The sequence below is a fragment of the Ranitomeya variabilis genome, chromosome 4 (genome assembly GCF_051348905.1).
Source record: "Ranitomeya variabilis isolate aRanVar5 chromosome 4, aRanVar5.hap1, whole genome shotgun sequence".
NCBI classification, from domain to species: Eukaryota; Metazoa; Chordata; class Amphibia; order Anura; family Dendrobatidae; genus Ranitomeya; species Ranitomeya variabilis.
Genome location: NC_135235.1, coordinates 68,193,181 through 68,216,531, shown reverse-complemented (window position 1 = coordinate 68,216,531; position 23,351 = coordinate 68,193,181). Strand labels below are relative to the sequence as shown.

The 23,351-nt window shown below is 44.0% G+C and overlaps 1 protein-coding gene and 1 long non-coding RNA gene across 3 annotated transcripts in view; one reads left to right on the top strand and one right to left on the bottom strand.

Moving 5' to 3' along the window:
- Window positions 1-9,461, bottom strand: part of CNNM2 (cyclin and CBS domain divalent metal cation transport mediator 2) — a 132,655-nt gene extending 123,194 nt beyond the window's left edge. For both annotated transcript variants that reach the window (XM_077258666.1, XM_077258667.1), the window contains exon 1: window positions 7,957-9,461. In XM_077258666.1, the coding sequence (XP_077114781.1) occupies window positions 7,957-9,424 (1,468 nt within the window). In that variant the 5' untranslated portion in view covers window positions 9,425-9,461. The remainder of the gene's footprint in view (window positions 1-7,956) is intronic.
- A 70-nt stretch (window positions 9,462-9,531) lies between these two features.
- The window catches only part of LOC143769792 (uncharacterized), a 29,384-nt gene continuing 15,564 nt past the window's right edge, over window positions 9,532-23,351 (top strand). Inside the window, exons 1-2 of the long non-coding RNA XR_013214488.1 lie at window positions 9,532-9,665; window positions 22,999-23,139. This is a non-coding gene — a long non-coding RNA (uncharacterized LOC143769792). The remainder of the gene's footprint in view (window positions 9,666-22,998; window positions 23,140-23,351) is intronic.

The following is a 23,351-nucleotide window of genomic DNA, read 5'->3' as shown; positions in this document are numbered from 1 at the left end:
TGTTGCAGTGGAGCCGGACTGTGCTGCTCCTCGGACAAAATACCATTGGGAGATGAAGTGATCCGTCCCATAGTGGGTATTGGCATGGAGCCCTTAGGCTGGCCTTACACATTACAAGTGTTCTCTTGGGCGAGCGCTAATGTGTTCTCTATGGGCAAACTGCCAGCGGACATGTCAGCCGGCAGCTTATCTTAGGGAGAACATTGCAATCGGCAGTCGAAAAATTGGACGTACGCATTCGACTACTCTCCCAACCATCAGTCGGCCGGCACAGGCATATACGCAAGACCATCAACCGAATCAGTTGATATTGGCGGGTTCCGCTGTCATTAGTGTAATGTGTATAGGGGGCTTAACGCCAACATGGCACAGAGTAATTCTAGTCTACGGTGTTCTTGTTTGCAATGGGAGCTATCAAAATAAAAAATTTTGGAGATTCCTCATACTTGGTGCAGTCAGCAGAATGTAGTTATTTCTACAAAGACTATCAGCAGAGTACAGACTGCCGTAAACTGCTGTAACGTCAGTTCAATTATTTATACAATTTCCAAAATTGGCAACAAAGTACAACTAAACATTGACCTCCAATGTACAGGCATTAAAATATAGGTTGTAATTTATGTCACGAGTTTTTATTTTCTTGGTACTGTATGTAAAGGGTATATGAAGACCATGGCACACGCTTTACCAACACTGGAATAAGTCTAGCATCAGACCGTAAAACTATTTGCAACTGTGCGTGCTACAACCCAACAGGCCTGTAAGCCTCTTAATTACATAACCAGCAAAAACCATGCAGACTTTGTTTGTGCCTTTCTTACAAAAATCCTCCCATTAGTGCCAGCTCTATTACAGGTAAAACAGTCTTACCCCCGAGTTCAGAGATATTCAGAGGAATATTCCTTATCAGCAACTGATATAGACTGGATCAAAGGGAAGTATGCAGCAGGTCTACAACAGCGCCACATTGATAAAGATCTCAGCGCCTGCATCCAAGATGAGCCCAGGTATAAACTTTGAACAAACCAGAGTCCTTGAAAAAGTTGTAATTTCTGACACAGAATAGGTGAAGAATGATCAGCGAGCGCCAAGCGTGAAAAATACAAGATTGCCTTGCGCAGGCGTGTACTACGGAGGACACAGCATGAACTTCAATCCAATATTGCGGCCAGCATGCAGCCAGCGGGTAAGGAAAGGGTGAATCAAACACCAGAAAACCCCGCCCATATGACCCAAAACCGATCCCGCCGAATTCAGGTGACAGGTTCCCTTTAAAGAGCTTGAGAGTTGTCCAATTACTTTTGGCTCCTTTAAAAATAGCTGCAATTTCTGAACACTTTCTCCAGTTATGATGTGAATGCCATCAAATTAAGGCCACATTAACACATTCAGTATTTGGTCAGTATTTTACATCAATATTTGTAAGCCAAAATCAGGAGCGGAACAATCAAAGGAAAAGTATAATAGAAACATATGCACCACGTCTGGATTTATCACCCACTCCTGGTGTTGGCGGCAGAAAAGCACTCACTTCTGCTCCAAGAGGTCTATTCCAAAATGGGCTTACTTTGTATTGAGAAATCATATAACAGATCCTATTTAAAGGGAAGATGTCACTTTATAGTGATGCAATCTGATCTGTGGATAGCACGATATATAGAAAAGAGATGACAAGCTGAGCAGAATGAAACAAAAGGAATGTTGGAAAAAATTAAAAAATAAAGTTATATTGAATAACTATTTTATACATTGAAATCCCTGGTGTTTGTAGGTAGATGAATCCAGCGGGTTGTCCTATTCAGTGATTGACAACCACGTCTGCATCAATTGTCCCACAGGGCAGTCTGTCAATCACCGTATAGGCCGCCCACGGGACTCGTACTGCAGAAAAACACCAGGAATTTCATTGAATAAAATGCAAATTTTACAAAAAATGTTCCCATAAAAATGAACATTAGACTGATCGGCTCCTCCGACTGTAGAACATCCTGCCTGCAGATCAAATAGCATATTCAACATGACATGTTCCCCTTCATTACTTAAGATGAGGAAGGACTCATCTGTGCTGCTACGATTTTGAGATATAATGAGGAGTGTTGCAAGATGTAGCATTGATAGGAAAAAAAAAAAAAAAAAAGGAAAAAAAGTTGGTGGCTAAAGATAATTCAAGTTAGTTTCATGCACAGGCAAATGTAGCTAATCTTACCGAGAATATCAATTACCGCTGGAGGATAGGAGAATTCCAAGTATTGAATATCCCTTAAAAACTTTAGAAAAGAAGATGCTAAAGGAGAAGTCTGTTCTTCAAACTTCTAGGAAGTATTCCAACTTCTAAAGACGAGATACTAACAGGCCCGAGAGCAGGAGGTCTTCAGAGGCCCATTGGGTAGGACAACATTAAGACCTATAGAAGGACATTTGCACACACCTGACTTGCTTTCTAGGTCTGCCAGAAAAGCTAACCTTTTCACTGAAGACAAGCTAGTCTTAGTTGGCCGTCTTACTACCAGCAGACATGCTCCTTCATCTAGCGTCACTGATCAGACTGGGCGTTCTTCAGGGTTCTAGCCGTACATAAATCTTTATACTCTGCAAATTTAGGGAAGCGTAACACTACTAGGCAAATATTGGCATCCAAACACAACAAAAATAACCTATCCCAACAACCCAGACTGCGCAAACGGAACAAGATCAGGCAGAAGAACCAGATCATCATGTCATGGCTGTCAGTCGGCTGCGAGGGACAAGACATTTAACTAGGGATAAGTTACAATGACTCATTAACCTGCTGGCATCCTAATCGGGATAATGCCAACACCAACTACTGTTACCCAGAATGAGCATACACCGACACATGCCTGGAGGGAGAAAGTCTGGTTCAGTCTTAAAATTACTGTAAAAACCACAAAGTGAAGAAACCCGCACAGAACAAGTACTTCCACATTGTCTTCCAAACTGCTGATGTTGGATCTAAGTAATTAATATTCCAAGCTCGTAAAGATTTATTGCGTCCTTGTGTCTTTACTTGTCAAGCACCAGATAGAAGATTAAATTGGCAGCAAAAGTGTGCACCCCGCTTAATGTATGCATCTCAATGCTACAGCGATCCTGGTTCTGCCGATCTGGTGGATTTTGACAAACTACATTTATTTTAAAAGGGACATTTTACATATGATGGAAACAAAAGAACCCGATTGGCGCTGTAACTAACCGCCAGCATAAACTTGTTCCCGTGGTTCTCTCTTAGGTTGGGATCAGACGCTGGCATTTCACAGTCCATATATGAACCGCAAAGACCGGACTGACCACGGGTCTTATGTGAGGCTGCAAGATCGGGTCAGGCCTGTACATGGACCGCTAATTATGGCCGTCTGAACCCAGCCTTTTCACAAATGGCACACCAGTCAGTAGTTTCGACCGGTCATATTTGGGCTTGTTAACACGTAGCGTTTTTTTTAATGCATTTTTCCGGACAGAAAAAAACAAAGCAGGGAAAAATGAATGAGATGTCTAAAATCTCATTCACATGGTGTGTTTTTTCTGTTTTTTTTTTTTTTTAATTTGTGATGTAGTTTTAAAAAAAAAAAATTAATAATGTCAACTCTAAGAATTTTAACTGCAGACCTTCGCCATTGAGATCAAAATGGTTTAGCAAAAAAAAAAAAAAAAAACACCAACATGGAATACTCAGGGGTGCAGAGGGAATGACATAAGGGCAAAACCTGACCACTTGTCTTGATGACAGGTTTTCTTTAAAAGGCCACTCGAAACTCTGGTATGGCAAGTGCTAGGTACCTTTGTAGAGGTCGGAGATCTCCAGCAGTCAATGTTCGGTCACTGTAAAAACGGCTCAAATAAATGTTGCTACTGATCTCCATAATCCAGAGTGGCAGAACAACAGAATTTATGAAGAACACAAGGATCGGAAATGTAGAAATGTAACATTAGACCAATTTGTGGTTCAGGCACCCAACTTTCCCAGAGAGTTTTCATAAAAAGTTATGGAAGACTCCAGGACTGATCTATGAAGCAAAATTCATGAACGTAATTGGAAATGGTCTTTGGTTTTTAACTACAAACCTTTTGTGAAGTGAAGAGTAAGAAGTTCTGAAATTTCATCCGCCCTCCAATTACTGGCCTACTCTAAGTAGTGTTTCATCTGTGCAGACGGCGCTGTGTGAGGACGGCTTGTCTGTGGTTCACAGACCATAGAAATGTCAGCGCCACGTTAGCCGGTCTCACCACTATCAGCGGACTACGGAGGATCACGTTACCCATGTCATGCCCACACTCAGATGCTTCACCCTTTAGATTTACAGCACGGCAGCATATTACATAGATGTGGCCACAAATGCGTCCATTTGGCCATGATCAGTGGACCTGGATGTATGCACAGTCGTTTGCTACAATTTGGAAATGTCTATCATGAACAAGTCATTATAAAAAGGAACCAAAAATTAAAAAAAAAAAACCAAAATATTTACAAAATAACTCCTGACATCTACAGTATAAAGAGACAGTAGAAGTAAATGTTAATTGCTCCTCATCAGCAACTGCAGCTCAGGGAGAAGACCGTATCAGAAACTTTAAGGCGCGTGCCGTATTTTCGGAGTGCAATCCAACAAAACATCGGATCAGACTAGGACCAGTTATTTTATGGGGCTGTGCACATTTCTTATTTATTTCCCCCTTGGACTGAGCCTTTCCAAGGAAAGGAAAATCGCTGCATGCCTGAGTTTGATCCGATATCCAGATAACACTCAACCATGCAAGTGCGCAAGAAACATTGGACTGCATTCGCATGACATCTGAGTGCAGTCCGATTGCCACTGCTTCACAGAATGGAGACTTTTTTTAATCCATCTTCTCCTTTTTCGTGAGGAATCGGATCAAACTGAGTGTGATTTGCCCCATTCTCTCAGATGAGAAAATATACACTAGTGTGACCCTAACCTTAAAGGGATAAAAAAAAACCTCTCATCCCTATGACCTCTAGTTTATCTTGCATTGGTTGTTAATAGTGATAAGTCCAAAACATTAAATTTGGTGATCCACATAGCAACCAAGTATAAATGACGACCGCTTATGTTTAAGAATTTCTTCCATAAAATAGAATCATTCATGCAGAGAAAAATCTATATATATATAATTGTCTAAGGGTTTTTCCGTCTGTCTGTCTGTCTTTCTGTCTGTCTGTCCTGGAAATCCCGTGCCTCTGATTGGTCGAGGCCGCCAGGCCTCGACCAATCAGAGACGGGCACAGCATGGCGACGATGATGTCATAATGGAAATCCCTGGCTGCCTCGACCAATCAGAGACGGGCACAGTATCGACGTAGATGTCATAATGGTTGCCATGGCGACGATGATGTCATAAAGGTTGCCTTGACCAATCAGCAACGGGCACAGTCTGCCGCGAATTCTGGAATCATCATTGTCCATATACTACCGGGACATGCATATTCTAGAATACCCGATGCGTTAGAATCGGGCCACAGTCTAGTGCATGATAAGTGGGGAAGCGACTGCTGGGACCCCCATAGCTTATAAGAACAGGGTTCCCAAAATTCGCTGGGCGAAGGTGAGTGAGCATGTGCGGCCACGGTTACATTTATTTCTTGGCCGCACATGCTCACTACATTCACATAAGAGACCAATTAGTAGCGGTCTCTCCAGCATTTATAATGTATAAGATGGACTGGCAATTACTAGAATCGAGTCAAACAATTTGCAGGACCCTGGACCACTGACCGCACCTCGGGCACCTTTTCTGATTAGCTAGCCACCAGTGACATCTTGGCTACGAAGGCGCCTATCAAAAGAGTCACCCAGAATGAGCAGACATTTCACAGTTTCTGGTCCAGCTGCACGGACCACGGACATGGTCACTGGACCAGGGGGTCCTGGGAATATTTTTGCTCCACGCGAGCGTCTACTGTTTATGGCACAACCTTGTTAGTTTCAGAATCTGGTGCCATTATTTGCAAGAAACATAAGACGGGTATAGAATAGGTAATGAAAAATTATTAAGGGTTAAATTAGCGACAAGAAAATTAAGCATCAATGCAGTGAAATGCTAGAGGAAACCATACTGCTCAGCTCTAATCGCTCCCATCAATCCTAGGAGATCCAGTAGTGATGCCACATAGGTCGGGAGCAGATCTTCCCTCTAACAGCTCAGCTTTACCTTCACATGTGAAAACTAACAGCAGCTTATTTCAGAAAATGCACTTTTTTTCTTGCGGATTTTCATTTTAGTGTCCCTTTAAGAATGTCTACCAACAATACAGAAGGTGCTGGAGGTCAAATAGCAGAAATCAATCAAGTGACTGACTGCAGTTTTGCAACTTGATACATTAAAACCTTCTAAGACGCTACAATGTGAAACACAAACTTCCTAGAGTTCCCAACTGAGTAGCAAAAAAGTGAAAATGCACCTTTTATATAATACTAAGATCTTCAGGATCTCAATGACGGAAGGGGGTCGGCGGTGTCTACGGAGCTACCTACAGATCAGCTGGAGACCAAGCCTAATGCTGGGGAAGCATCCTGACTACTGAACCGTGCTGGACAGCGCTGAACAGTTTCTGCAGAAGACAACTTTACAGACAAGCCAATGACAGTCTATTCATTCCCTGTGAGAAGTGTTTGGAAACTTACTAACTAGTGATGAGCGAACGTGCCTGGATGAGGTGTTATCTGAGCATGCTCGGGGGTGCTAACAGTGTCTTCGGCGTGCTCGAAAAATATGTTCGGGCACCCCGCGACTGCATATCTCGCGGCTGTTAGACAATCCCTGCGTGTGTGGGGCCTCGAATAGATTTTTTCAGCACGCTGAGGACACTTAGCATCAGAGCATGCCCAGATAACACCTTATCCAAGCACGTTCTCTCATCACTATTACTAACCCCAAATAGCAACAGTTTCACGTCTAAAGATGGAGTAGACCGAACTAGCTATACTCAGCCCAACTAGTTAATAGGTGTCTGATGAAAACAACATATTGGTGATCAATAGGATAAGTAATGACATATTGATTGGTGGGGGTCTGACTGCTAAGCACCGCACCGATCAGCAGAATGGGGCATTTGTATCTACATGAGGGTAACGGTCCTATTATTCTGAAAACCGCATATAGCACTCTTATGAGAAAATTAGTCGTGTGCATGAGCCCTTAGCAAAGAGTAGCAGTGCACTTGCTCCATTCATCCCTATAGGACTGCCGATTGCTGCGCTTGGCTTTTTCCGGCAGCATCGTAGGGAATGAATGGAGCGGTGTTCGGGCAACCAATCAGTAGAGCCATTTTGTATCAGAGCCAAAAGTTCCCCATTAGGGATAATTATTTTCTATTTTACCGGGTCCCACGCGTCAGACCCCTAACCATCAGCGAGTGATCACCTACCCTAGAATAGGTCACAACTTGTTTTCACCAGACAACCACTTTTATTTAGTTATAGATCACTCAATTACCTAAATAATTATATCTATAGAACTTCTCAGACCTTCTACTGAAAACCCATGGCCAGTAGGAACAATCTGTGACAGCGATTTATCACGGAGGTTTCTAATTTCATCCCAAAATTGCTTTAGGTGTCATTTGAGTTGATCATTATAGGACCATAGAAGTTCTGGAGAACATTATATGGGGTCATCATAGGTCAGAAGATCAGTTGTTGGCCTCTATCGTCACCTGGTCCAGGATGTACATAGTACCTGATTAGGAATGATTACTCGGACCCCTGCTGAAGGAGGGGGGGGGGGTCTTTACGCCCTAATGAGTCTACAGTCCTGCTGACCATATTTCTACCTTAAAACTAAATAGGAAAATAAACATTTATGGGAATTCTGATTGATCAGACTAAGGCGAGTATTTCAGGCTGCAAAATATGGGACGGGTGTCCGCTCTAATCTTCCCCCTACCACCGCCCCACGAGCCGCAAATGGCAAGGTGCCCACCTTTTTTGAATTCTTCCAGCATGGCATCCAGCTTGGTGTCATTGAAGACAAAGTGTAGAGGGTGATTGTAGAACTTGGTGATCGTCTTTAAAGGCGTGCAGTCATCGGGGTCCACGAAGGCCAAGTCTTTTACAAAGAGGAGGTCCACAATGTTCGATCTTTCCCCTTCATAGACCGGGATGCGGGTATATCCGCTTTCCATGATCTCCGACATGGTGTTGAAGTCTAAGATGGCATCTCCGGCCATCATAAAACAATCTCTTAAAGGGGTCATGACATCTTCCACCGTTTTGGTCCTGAGCTCCAAAGCCCCCTGGATAATATTGAGCTCTTCTTTGACCAGATCATTATATGGGTCGGTCACCCTCAACATCTCCAGCAACTTCTCCCTGTTATAGACCGTCCCTATTTCCTGTCCTAGGACGCAGTCCAACAACTTACTGACCGGATACGAAGCCGGGAAGGTCATCATCATGAAAAACTTGGTCAAGAAGATGGTGTTAGCTCCCACAGCCAAGCCATGCCTAGAACAGATGGCCTGGGGCACAATCTCACCGAAGATGACTATGCCGATGGTGGAGATCACTACGGCCACCAACCCAGACCCTGCAATGTCGTCCAGCAGGATGGTGAGGGTGGTGTTGACCAAGACGTTGCCCAACAGTAAGGAGCACAGTAAGTAGTTGCCCTGGCGACGCACCGGCTCGATCCTCTTGGCGTAGTTCTTCTCTTTGTCGGTGCCGCAGTTCTGGACGATCCGCAGCTCCATGGGGTCCAGGGCCATGAGCCCCAAATTGAGGCCGCTGAACATACCAGACAGGCACAAGAGGAGGGCGATGAAGATCACCTGGAGCCAGAAGGGCAGCAGAAACTTTTTCTCCTCCACCACGATGACCCTGGTGTCATCCCCAGCATGGTAGACCCAGGTGGTCTCAGTCCAGGGCTGGTGGGCACCGGGGCTGGGAGGGGGGCTGGACACGGAGGTGCACAGGAAATAAGCCTTGCTCTTCTCCGTCTTCCTCAGGGGTTTGATCTCGATCTCCAGGATGCCGGAGCTGCTGCGGCTCAGCTCGATGTGCGGCCGGATCAGGATGTCGGAGGTGCGGATCCCGCAGGGGTAGAAGCCCTCCTGGCCGCCGCCGGGCTCCGGACCCCCTCCGGTCAGCCAGGGCGGAAGGTGCTCGGTGAAGGCGATCTTGGACCACGTCTCGTTGTTGATGTTCTGCCCGTACACCCGCAGCTTCACCCGGGTCCTCTCGCTCACCCGCAGCGCCCCGCCGTCCATGAACGACACGTCGTCAGTATCCTCCAGCCGCAGCCCGATTATCACAGTCTCCGCGGCGTCCTCCTCTCCGGCAGCCAGGCAACTGCTCAGCGCCAGCAACATCATCATCACCAGACATAGGACCCGGCCGTGACTGCGCGCCGCCATGTTGACAGTGGGCAGAGTGATGGAGCCGCCCGCCATCTTTGGTTCGGGAGGGAGGAGGAGGGGGGAGAAAGAGCGGGGAAGAGGGGCTTACATCCAGCCTACTAGTGCTTTCATTCCCGGACCGGCGGCAAAGCACCCGCTACCTAGTCCGACACCCATCCGGGTTCTGACAGGAGGCAGCGAGCGCGTCCCGAGGTGAACTAGCCTATTTTGAGCGACATAATAGGAGCCCAATCAGGGGGCGAGTTTATGTGTGAGAGGCGGAGATTATTGACAGGTAAGGGGGCGGGGAGCTGTTGCTGAATTCCATTGGACAGTGAGGGCGTGGTTATGATTTGGGGGTGTGGCCAGCGTGCAGTAGTGTGACAGTTACTCCGCAGATGAGTGCAGTCACCCATAGGCTCTGTGCGGACGGTCACCCATAGGCTCTGTGCGGACGGTCACCCATAGGCTCTGTGCGGACGGTCACCCATAGGCTCTGTGCTGCTGTGCGGCTTTATGCGGACGGTCACACATAGGCTCTGTGCGGACCGTCACCCATAGGCTCTGCGCTGCTGTGCGGCTCTGTGCGGACGGTCAAACATAGGCTCTGTGCGGACGGTCACACATAGGCTCTGTGCGGACGGTCACACATAGGCTCTGTGCGGACGGTCACACATAGGCTCTGTGCGGACGGTCACACATAGGCTCTGTGCGGACGGTCACACATAGGCTCTGTGCGGACGGTCACCCATAGGCTCTGCGCGGACCGTCACACATAGGCTCTGCGCGGACCGTCACACATAGGCTCTGTGCGGACGGTCACACATAGGCTCTGTGCGGACGGTCACACATAGGCTCTGTGCGGACGGTCACACATAGGCTCTGTGCGGACGGTCACACATAGGCTCTGTGCGGACGGTCACACATAGGCTCTGTGCGGACGGTCACACATAGGCTCTGTGCGGACGGTCACACATAGGCTCTGTGCGGACGGTCACACATAGGCTCTGTGCGGACCGTCACCCATAGGCTCTGTGCGGACCGTCACACATAGGCTCTGTGCGGACGGTCACACATAGGCTCTGTGCGGACCGTCACCCATAGGCTCTGTGCGGACGGTCACACATAGGCTCTGTGCGGACCGTCACCCATAGGCTCTGTGCGGACGGTCACACATAGGCTCTGCGCTTTCTCTCCTATTCCTTTCTTTCTTCAGAAATCCATTATCAATCACTCAACAAGACAGATTTTTAAAGGGGTCGTCCAGGACTACGACATTGATGCCATCGAGATGAGTTATGGATATTAGGTTGGAGCAGAACAGCTCTTACTCTATTAAGGGTCAGGTGTTGGACCCACACCGATCTTATGAGGCTAAAAAGTCATCACTAGCTGGTGACCGGACAACCCCTTTAAGGCTCAGGTCACATTTCCACTTGTTTAAAGTAGGGGGGGGCGCAACCTTTTCTGGTTAATGGGTCACGTTATCAGATTGCACCAATCACAAGAGCCATTATAAAACTTAAAGGTTTTTTTTTTGGTCTTGGAAAACCTCTGTCTCAGGCTGCAGTTTGTTTTCAGACCCTGCTTTTCTCACCCTCCCCAGTTTTCAGCTCTGAGACACATTAAAGGCACTGCCGCCAGTCACTGAGCTCAGAGGCTACGGGCAGCTTGTGCTGCCAGCTCGGGCAGAGTTATTGGCTGTAGCGCTGTCGACATGACGTCAGTATAGCAGACACAGCAGAGACTCAGCTCTGGACCCGAGGAGGGTGAGTAAAGCACAGATTGGTTTGTAGAAAACAAACCGCAGCTGGGGGATAGAGGTTTTTCTGAAACTGGAAAATCCCTTTAAGCTAATTAAATGTATATGTGTGCCTAGTAATGAGCCTGCTACATTCCCAGCCATCAGGATAATGGGGTCCCCATTCTTCTCCATCAGAGAAAGGCAAACACTGCGCATCCTGCTCCCTCCATTGTCTTGTACGTGAGATATCAAACAGATGAGTGATTCACTATTCCCACAATATTACAGTGAAGATGACCACACACAGACATGGCCAACTCATCTGCCCCTCTCAGGTGCCACACAGGGGTTAGGAGACCCCCAGTCTGCTAATAAGTGGGGTTCCAGAGAGCACCACCATTAGTACATCGTCATCCTCACTATGTGCCTTTCCTCATCGCTGACATGGAAACTCCACATCTATGACCAGTTGGCTGAGACTGCAAAGAATGGTATCACACAGGGGCGCACGTATCATTGGTGCAACCTGTGCAGGGACACGGGAGCCCGAAAGGTAAAGGGGGCCACTTCTACCCCACTGCAAAGGGCACATGTACTGTTCTTACACAGGCCCCACCTTCTGTCTGTGTCCGCCACTGGTATGGCAGTTTTTGCACCCATGCTTTATAGGAAAAAAATAACGGAATTCTTTGCAAAACTGATCCGTGGCGTTACTGATGCAAAGAAACCTCATTGATTATGGTGTCCATCTAGGTTCAATTTTGTGTCAGTTTTTAGAACAGAAGAAAAAGTTCTGCATGTACTAATGCAGCGGATCTGTTTGCTTATCAATTCCGTGTGTATTTTCCTTTAAACGGGACAGACAAATGGAAATGTGAATCTAGTCCGAGAGAGCGTTCATCACTATTATCTTTTGTTTGTAAAATACGAGTCAAAATGGAAAAATGATCCAAAACTGAAGAACTTTGTAGTAAAATTGTTATCATAGGTGAAGATATTGCTGGTTTTACAGACTCCTGCCAGCAGAGAGCCCCTGGACTCTGCGCACAATGGAAGATGGTTCATTTTTCCTGTGGGAGCAAGAAAAGTTAAGTAGTGGATGATCTGGTCATTGTGCACTATTTATCAACGAGTGCCCAGGGAGTGATACACTTGGTTTAAATTTAGCAGATATTGGTCTGCTTTACCAGGCTTGACCCTCTCTGGGCCCTGTTTGATAATGCAATATGTGGTCACAATCGGACGGCATATGGAGCACGATTTTTTACCCACACATCTCAAATGAAACACAACATTTTATCAGCCAAGTACAGTAAATTCACAGCCCGAACTGTCAGAATAGAATAGATAGGAATATGTCAGTATAATTAGTGCTTTGCGTGTGTAGTTATTTGGACTTGAATTTAGCTAATAATTAGGTAAATAAATGAAAAAAAAATACTGTGGGGGTCTCCCCCTACTTTTAATAACCAGCTGACAGCTGAGGACTGGTGTTATTATTCTAGGAAGGGGCCAATATCCATGGATCTTCCCAGCCTATTAATATCAGCTCACAGCTATCTGCATAGCATTTGCTGGTTATTATAAAGGGGGAATAAAAAAAATGTTGTTGGGTCCCCCCTAGTTTTAATAGCCAGCAAAGGCTAAACAAACAGGCTGATTATAATAGGCTGGAAAGGGGCCATGGATATTGGCCCCTTTCCAGAATAATAGCACCAGCCCTCAGCTGCCCAGAAATGGCGCATCCATTAGATGCGCTTAACTCACATTGTACTTGCATGACACTCATCCTGCTTTTTTTGATCAACATTGGAATGATTTTTTATATTCTAGTGTGACTCCAGCCTTATATAAGATACTGGAAGTGGTTTCTTCCAGCAACAATCCAAAATTGTGCCCATTCACCTTCTGAAGTCCCATATTCTATATTCCAGACACAAAAATTCTGATTGGTTACTATGTGCAACAGAGACAGTTTTAACTCTCTAAAGACTTGGACGTCCTTTGTTTTTCTCCTCCCCTAGTTCCAAGAGCCATATCTTTTTTATTTTTCCATTTACATAGTCATATAGGGGAGTGATTTTTGCTTAGCAAGTTCTAGTTATGAATGACATCATTCATTTTACAATATAATATTTAAAAAAAAAAAAACAGGAAAAAATTCCAAGTAAGGTGAAATGTTAAAAAAAAACACTACTTCCAATATTTCTTTTGGTGTGTGTTCTTACAGCTTTCATAGTGTGGTAAAAATTACCTGGCAGCATTTGTTCTGGTGATTCTCTAGGTCAGTTCAATTAATGCCATACTATTTTTTTCATATATTTTAGTGGTTAATAAAATTTTAGAACTTTGTATACAAAAGTTTTGTCGTCATTTTTTGAGACCTTTAATTTATGTTTTTTTCGGCCATGGAACTGGATAAGAGCTTGTTTTTTTTTGCCCATTCAGCAGATGTTTTTATAAATACCATCTATTTTAGGAAGCATGAAATTTTGTACGACATTGAGGCTCCTGGAAACTGCAATATTGGTGTTTTTATTTTTTTTATTTTTTTGCAGTTTAACATACGTTTAACTGCTTTTATAATTTGATAAATCAGAATTTTTGAGATACAACTAATCAAAATATGTTTGTTTATTTTTAAATAGAAAAAATATGAGATTTAAATTTTTCTAGATTTTACATTTTTTTAATTTTTTTAAACTTTTTTTATTTTTTAGATATCGGTCGGACGCCTCTCACACAGCCAACCCAGATCTCACACTTTGTACTGATGAGGGGCAGTACCTTGAAACACAGTGTCCGCAAATTGAGATTCTGGTTTGGCTATTATCCTAAGTCATGTGACAAGGCTCGTTAAAGGGTCGACATTGACTTGTAGGATTGCTACTTCCAATAGGTGGCACTAGAGTCCTAGTCCTCTTCCTCTCTGAAGAGACAATTTGCATAATTAGTTTATTTTTAGTAAAAAAATGTAGTCCCATTAAAGACATTTAATAACTTTTACTATATACCTCAATACCATAATGCTGCAGTTTATAGTGTAATTGCAGTTCTCCCATGAAGCCCAGCCTGTGGCTGAGCTTCAGAGGAGTACTAATATGGATCCAACCATGGGGGCAGCCTCCCGGTTGGATCTGAGCAGGTAAACCAGATTGTTTCAGAGCATTTCCAAAATGACAGGTCTTGTGGAGTGCTCCCGAGATAGTTAGTACTTTCCAAAAGTGGTCCAGGAAGGCATGGGCTACAAAGATTTATTGAGGCAAGTGAGGAGCAATAAAAAAAGGTGTCAGAACACACGGAGCATGGCAGCATGTTGCACACAAGCCTTTGTGCCCTCGGAGTGACCCAAGAACCCATTCTGATCAATATCCACTTCTGGAAGAGCCTACAATAAGCTTCAAAACTGGACAATGAAAAATGGTGTCCTGGTCTGATGAATTATGTTTTCTTTTTCATCATGGGGAAAGCAGAGTGGCCAGGCTTAACTTTTCTGTGGATAAGATGGCGCCAGGATGCACTATTGGAAGAAATCAAGGTGGTGGAGGCAGTGACATGGTCTTGGAAATGTTCTGCTGGGTAACCTTAGGTCCGAATTCATTAAGAGACGCCCACCTTTAATTCCGCGAATCTTATCAGTTGATGACTTTGGTGGAGCTGTTTAAAACTGGCATAAAAACTTCAAAAGTCCATTAATTTTTGAGTAGCTCCATATTGCTCGAAAATGTTGCCGCTTTTAAAGTGTTTCACTCCATTTTTCTGGCTTAAACACTTTGATGAATAGAGACCAAAGTGTATATGCACACGACATCTCCTGTTGGGTAAACACGACAAGGTTTTCACGCAGAAACCGCTTCTGGAAATGCTGACATTTCTTGAAGCGTCTTCACTAGCTTTTTTTTCTTTGTCACTTCGCTTTAATGTTTTTGACCACTGGCGGTTTAAGAGTTTTTGTTGCCTCTTTTTTTTACTGATGCGTTCTGGATCCGTTTTAACTCTGTTCAATGATGAAACCTCAATTTTTTTTAAAGAAAAAACACTGACAAATCGATCAACTAGATGCCCAAGCATCTTCCAGTTGTCTTTTGAGCTCCCTAATTGACTTGTAATGTAAGTATGAAGTAGAAAGTAGAAAGCAGAAAACGCCTGGAAAATGGTCAGCTCCCTTCTTTTAAGGCATTTTTGGAAAGATATGAATGCAAGTTGTTTTTACATAGCAATGCATATGTTCATTCTTTTAAAGAAATTGTCCTATACTTTTATATCCATGGGAAAGGTCATCAATGTCCCCCGCCGATGATCAGCTGATTTCGGTGGCAGCGGCTAGAAGTACTCACTTGCCGACCTGCTCTATCTACATGTAGTGGCCACCGCAGAGTACTACACATCGGCCTCCTAGTACCTTCTCACCCACAAAGCTCTCCATAGTGCGGCACCCCTTTACATCTCCTCCCTCATTTCTGTCTATCGGCCTAACCGACCTCTGCGCTCTGCAAATGACTTTCGACTAACCTCTGCACTAATCCGTACCTCACACTCCCGCCTCCAAGACTTCTCCCGTGCTGAGCCAATCCTCTGGAATGCTCTACCCCAAGACATTAGGACCATCCACAACTTGCATAGTTTTAGGCGCTCGCTCAAAACACATTTGTTCAGAGCGGCCTATCACCTTCACTAATCAAACTCATTTTATGTTTTTGTGCGTGTGTAGCCCATTCACTACCTCCATCTATCCCCCACCCCCTGAAGATGGCTGGGCCATCATTGTAAATACATCATTGTAAATACACACCTGTACTTTGTATCTCCCCACCTCATTGTAGATTGTAAGCTCTCACGAGCAGGTTCGTCTTATTTTGTCTAATTTTTGCTTTATTACTTTATTGTTAACGTTGTTACCTATGACTGTTGTGTTTGAAACTGTTAAACTGTAAAGCGCTGCGGAATATGTTGGCGCTATATAAATAAAGATTATTATTATTATTATTATTACCGAGTCCTGGACACTACAAATGGACAGAGCAGCTCGGGAAGTGAGTACTTCCGGCTGGCCGTCTCCACCAAAATCAGCTGATTAGTGGGGGTGCCGGGTGTTGGCCAATCAGGCTCTGATGACCTTTCCCATGGATAGGTTGTCAATGTAAAAGTAGTCGACAACCTCCTTAAGATTTTTCTTGGCACATTTGGTTTTTGGAGGGGACCCACTTCAAAACTGCCGGGAAAAAAAACAAACATTGTGTGAACATACCCTAAGAATATGTCTTCATGGCAGCATTATTTCCTAATGGTATTAAATGGGACTGGATTTCTTCTGAGGCAAGTGTCCCCACCATCCCATGATAAGTTCTGATCCTGTTTACACTCCTTACATATAATCATCTGAATCAGTGTCTGTTCTCTGTTTTTTATGTAGAGCATAGGACACATTATATTCTATGGGGCATATCACTGATGGTTCGCATAAAACATACACTCACCGGCCACTTTATTAGGTACACCATGCTAGTAACGGGTTGGACCCCCTTTTGCCTTCAGAACTGCCTCAATTCTTCGTGGCATAGATTCAACAAGGTGCTGGAAGCATTCCTCAGAGATTTTGGTCCATATTGACATGATGGCATCACACAGTTGCCGCAGATTTGTCGGCTGCACATCCCAAAGATGCTCCATACAAGGCAGGATGGATCCATGCTTTCATGTTGTTTACGCCAAATTCTGACCCTACCATCCGAATGTCGCAGCAGAAATCGAGACTCATCAGACCAAGCAACGTTTTTCCAATCTTCTACTGTCCAATTTCGATGAGCTTGTACAAATTGTAGCCTCAGTTTCCTGTTCTTAGCTGAAAGGAGTGGTACCCGGTGTGGTCTTCTGCTGCTGTAGCCCATCTGCCTCAAAATTCGACGCACTGTGCGTTCAGAGATGCTCTTAGGCCTACCTTGGTTGTAACGGGTGGCGATTTGAGTCACTGTTGCCTTTCTATCAGCTCGAACCAGTCTGCCCATTCTCCTCTGACCTCTGGCATCAACAAGGCATTTCCGCCCACAGAACTGCCGCTCACTGGATTTTTTTTCTTTTTCGGACCATTCTCTGTAAACCCTAGAGATGGTTGTGCGTGAAAATCCCAGTAGATCAGCAGTTTCTGAAATACTCAGACCAGCCCTTCTGGCACCAACAACCATGCCACGTTCAAAGGCACTCAAATCACCTTTCTTCCCCATACTGATGCTCGGTTTGAACTGCAGGAGATTGTCTTGACCATGTCTACATGCCTAAATGCACTGAGTTGCCGCCATGTGATTGGCTGATTAGAAATTAAGTGTTAACAAGAAGTTGGACAGGTGTACCTAATAAAGTGGCCAGTGAGTGTATGTCGTACTCTGCTCCGCTTTATGGACAGAACATGCCCATTCAAATTAATGGGTCAGAGAAAAGAATGGGCAGCACACAAATAGCATCCATGTTTGTCTTCACAGATGGACCTTAGGAGAATCTTTAGAATCTTGGAATACTTCCATCCTCCATTTTTTGCATACAAGTTCAATTCATGTCCCACAAATGGTCAAAATGGCCACTCGGACCAAATTAGAATGAAACACTATCATTATTTTTTTTAATATATATATATAAATCCTAAGCCTAAGGGTGTTTTCACATTGTGTTTCTGCACCTATTCAGTCGAAGGTTACGTCCCAACCCCCTCACAAAATAAGGGTATGTGCCGATGGGGCCCGAGACTGTAATGGTGATGGCAGAGCGAACGTGCACTCTGATGACGTGCACCATTTTTTGGAAGTACACCTACAGGAGGCAGGTACTTAGACTCAGTCTACTATGAGTGTCCGCCTCCTATAGATGTACACTCCCAAAAATGGTGCACGTCAGAACGCACATTCTCTTACCGTCACCATTATAGTCTATGGCCCTGTCCGGATCCCGTTTTCATGGGGGTTCAGACGTCTGCCAGGATATCCTGCCCTGACATGCTCTTGATACCGCGGATAAGCCCAGTACAGCTGAATTGTGGCTGATCTAAATTCTATACATTCTATACCACTGGTGGACACAGAGAGAAAAGGGCCCTTGTGCAGGAACAACACATGGGCCCTTGGCAGTCCTGTAGCTTATTATAATGCACCGTTACACCTCTTTTGGAGGTGGTAGTGGCCCCCTTTACCTCTTAGGTCCCTGTGCGGCTGCACTGGTTAGACCCTTGTTTTATACATTTAGATACTGTATGAAAACTACAGATTAAACCCATGAACTCCAAGACTTCAGACTGTGGAGGGAATGTGCTCTGCTTTACGCTTTTTTGACCTTTGTTTGCACTTAAGAATTTTATAGCTAGCCGGTAGCACAGTGCAGGGTTACCTCCCCGCAATAAGGCCTTGACTAGTTTTCCACTGGAATAAGAGTGAGGGTAAATGCTCCTGGGTTTTTTTAAACAAATTGTCAGTATGCAGCCAATTGATGACCTCTAGGATAAAACCAATAAGTAGAAGATGCTGCCACACACCTAGAATAACATCTTAACACTTAACAGTAATTATATCAATTACTTGTCCATTTCTCACAGGTTTATCAGTCTCCAGAAAGACGTCTCTATTAAGGCAGGTGCAGGTCTGTGGAAACCATGGGACTGCACTTTGATGACATCTGAGTGCAGTCCGATTTCAACCACAATGGAGAAGATGGAGAATTGTTTTTCTCCATCTTCTCCTCATCCGAGAGACTTGGTCTCAGGTGCATACTGCTCCATTGCCCCCCCTACTTAGTGTTTGGTGAGGGCAGTGAGCTCCTGAAGATATGGTTGCATTCCTGGTCTGAACTGACCACATGTAGACTAAAGCTGGCCAGATTGTGTGCTCCAGTGATCTGGCCAGCTGTAGATCAGTGCTTACAAGCTCTATTAGGCCTGATTCACATATCAGTGTTGCATGCATGTGTTGTATCTGTTTTTTCACGGATAGAACACGTACCTATTATAATCTATGGTGCTGTTCACCTGTCTTTTTCACGGATCGCGAGTCCATGCAAAATACACAGAGACATGTCCGTATTTTTCCAGCAGCATGGATGACAAGGGCCAATACAAGTCAATGGATCAGTGAAAAACACGTACAGCCCACGGAGGGCATCCATGTGTCATTCATGTGCCATCTTTGTTTAACATTGCAAAGTATGGGAGAAGTTTTGCAATTTAGTTGTTTTTTTAGGCACTGATCACATACTGATAGTAAAAAACAGACACCCTGATGACACACTGATGCACAATGTTGATGACACACGGTACAATTTTTTCACGTACCTGTTTAAATAACGACGTGTGAATGAGGCCCAAGCAGAGTAAAACAGACAGATTCAGTAGACAGTCTCCAATCTGTAACCTTGCAGCTGCTGCAGAGTTCCAATTCTTGGCATGTCAGCCCCTGATGCAGAGCATGCTTGGAATTGTAGTTTTGCGGAGGCTAAAGAACCAAAGGTTGGAAGCCATTGCAACAGACCTTTATTCCACTGACATAAAGAAGCACTGTCCTGAGATTTTTTTCTTATTAGCTAGACATGTGCAAATGTGTATGTAATGTAGTGTAGGTACAATAATACACTTGCAGATGGCCGTCTTCCCCGGTTTTTAGCACCACTCTGATCTCACGCTACTGAAATGCCAACTCACCAGATCACACTGGGGTTTATGTATGAAAATGCTCTCAGATAGGACAGCAGAAATCTGGTGACAGGTTCTCTGTAAGGCCACTTTCACATGGCAGCAGTTTTCTTAAAATTTGTAAGACATAACTAAGAGTGGAACATAAAGAAAGAAAAAGTATAATGGAAAGATTTGCATTTCTTTATTTTTTTGGATCTATACCTGGTTTTAGTTTACAAATAGAGTAGCCTAATTGCATTGACACTTCCCCTTGACAAAACTGCAGCTGAAACGCGCGTCGGGGCTGTGTTGTCCGAGCCCCACTGAGAATTTTCCCCTCCCCTCACTATGGGTAAGATTTACAAACTGTAAAGTTATTTTTTGCTTCATTCTGATTTCCTTGAGTTTTCATTTTACATGGTGACTGGGTGCAGAGGCCTTGTATATATTATATATTGCTTATTATGCTGTACTGACTCAGTGGATCTCTGTGTAATATTGTTGTATTACTTATTATCTTTTAATTATTTTTTTCACATAAACATTCTTGTTTTAAAAACTATTGGTGGTTTATGGCTACGCCATTTCTCCTCTCTTATATAAATGCATTGTGTGCAGCAAAATCTCCATTACAAATTCTTATATGTTTGTTAATCACTCAGCATTATTGCTTAGCGATGGCTTTTGCAGCAATAAGTCAATTACCAACTGTGCGGCCCATAACAGTCATTTTTGCAATGTCACAATCAATGAAGAACGACTGTAAACATCAGTTAATAATATAGTATAATAATAATAATAATAATAATAATCAGTTAATTACATTTACACTTGCTCTAAATGAGAGCAGTGTGACCGGTGTAAATGGGTCATGTACACCTTCAAAGCCAATATATTTTGTTTCAGTCATTAAAAATATTGAATAACTATTGTAAACAGTCTTAACTTGAAACTTTCCTTTTTTTGCCTACACCTTGTATACAGACCTATGGGTTTTAGTGATTTCAATACACAACAGAAGATCCTGCAATTGCACTCTTCCATCTGTAATCTACCTAATAAAATCTAGTAATAATTACGGGACTCATGGAAAGTAAAATGACTGCTTAATCCGACTACACTGGGTTTATTGTTACTATGTCTGTGTAAACACAAAACAATACAACGTTTTTAATTTAAAGGCAGCATTGTAATGCTATTTACCTGCAGATCATCCCTAGATTTACAGGAAAAGAGTGTTTTTGCACATGCGAGGTTCACCTTAAGTAAAATGTGTTGCGATGACGGATATAGTCATATAAGAGTGATGATGATAAGTGTATGATCAGGGAGGTCCAGCTGATGAGACCCCCATTGATTCAGAGAATAAGGAGCCCAAAGTCCCCCCAGTTGAATGGAGTGATTATGCGCATGTGCATTCCTATAGACAGTGAATGAATCAATGGTCGCTCTCACTACCGTGGTTGGATCTCCAGCGATCATATATTTATTAGCTATCCTGGATAGGTGATACTTGTTGTTTATGAAACAAGTTCTTTAGCCCGAATTTAAAGGAGTTGTCCGTTAAAATCAAGGTATCACATATCCAAAATAAAAGTGATAACTTATTGATCAGTGGGGTCCGACTACTGGGACACAAGCTGATCTGCAGAAAGGGGAATTTTTATCCCTCACGATGCACTTTTATTCCAATTACAAAATGGAGCCGCAGGTCTGACGTCCAACTGTCATTAATTTTCTATTGGGTTGCCTGAAAACATCGAGATTCCCATAGTGAATATATGGCGCACAGGTCACCCGGCATGGATGGAGACCAGCATAACAATGGGTTGGCGAGAGGTTGGGGGTTACCATCCAGTGAGGGGTGAATGAGGGGATATATAATGCAGGAAGGGGAGGGGTTTGCCATTATCCCACTCTCAGGGACTGTTGACAGTACCCCTGTGATCTCCTAGGTCCTACCCCAAGATGTCTTCCATTCACCTACTGCTGGAACACTTGAGGTCTGCAGCCGACTCCTATCCACCCTGCTGGCTGGAGGCCCAAGTGTCCGGCATTGTCATCATTGGTGCCAGAGCGGTATCGTAGCCTCCAACCAGGCTGTCTCCTGAAATGGCTCCCCAGACTCAGCGTCGGTACAGGAGTCCCTCCGTGTACCCTCTAAGCTGGGTGCAGCACAGCAAACGTGCTACCAATAATACCAATGGGAGTGACGCCGGTGAAGCTAACCACAATACTCCCTTATCTAGGTAGGTTCTCCTGATAAGGCTGATTTGTTGACCATAGGTTTTGAGGAAGGTTTTAGGGTTCCCACTCCTTTGTTTAAAATTCCATGTGTTCTTAAGAACCTTAAGAATCTGCCTTTAGGTTGTTGCCTGTTCACCTGAGTAGTGTCTGGTTGTTGGGTTTTTTTCTTTTTTTGGGGGGGATGTTTTGTTGATAGATCTTTGCCTATGTTCTGTTCCTTTTCATTCGCACTATTTCAGACATTTAGTTCTTTTTGTTTGTGACCTTTCAAGCTTGGACTCCCTCATCCACTACTTATATGTTTTTTTTATATAACAGCCCTAGTAATTGTGCTTGTTGAGAGACCATCCTTAGGGCTATTGAGAGCAGAGCTGGAGCCGTGGGTCATTAGCATATCGCATCGGAAGCTATACGCTAGTGTGACTCTTGCCTAATACTAAGAATGGTATACAACACTGCTCATGAATTGATACTGTGAATGGAATGCAGTTATCTGTTTCATTTATTGGGTTAATGAATGGCGTAGATCTACTTGATTAAGGATAATAGAACTAGGGATGAGTGAATAGCTTTGGATTACTGCTTATCCGAATAGCTATAGCGCTTCCCAAATAGCTTCCTCGAGAACCCGGATACCTGACGATAATTAGCTGTTCGGCGCCGCAGCTGCATATGTCGCGGCTGTTTCACTGTCATAACTCATATATAGAGAGCTTGTGTGTTGTGACAGTGAAATAGCTGCGACATATGCAGCTGCGGCGCCGAACAGCCGATTATCGCGAGCGCTCCAGGTATCCAGGTTCCCAGTACAGCTATTCGGGAAGAGCTATAGCTATTCGGATAAGGTCTTAATCATTCTTAATCATGGAGATGCAACCCCATGATTAAGACCTGCCTGGATCGAAACATGTTGGTTTCTATGCCTTTTTTTAAAATCATGAGTGTATCCAAACGGCCTGACCTTTTTTGTTACCTGTTTTTAATATGAAGAAATAAATAGATGTTTTAAGAAACCTTGGATTTCCTGGGATCATTCATCCAAAGAGGCGCTGGATGTTAACTATTTGATGCTTATCAACCTTCACCCAGTGGATCCGTGCAGCCTGGAGGACATATTAACCAGAGGGAAAGGTGAGCTGACATTCTCGTTTTATATATAGAATCTGTGTTTTTTTTATTGGTACATTGTGGTAGGGGTGGGTGTTTAGGGTGGGGAATAATAGGCACTGATGAGGCAGACATTACCGGATAATACCGGAGTCATGGAAATAAGGACCAATATTAATACAATGAACTTTCATAGAGATAAATCCACTGCTGAAAATTGCTGATATAAACAAAGT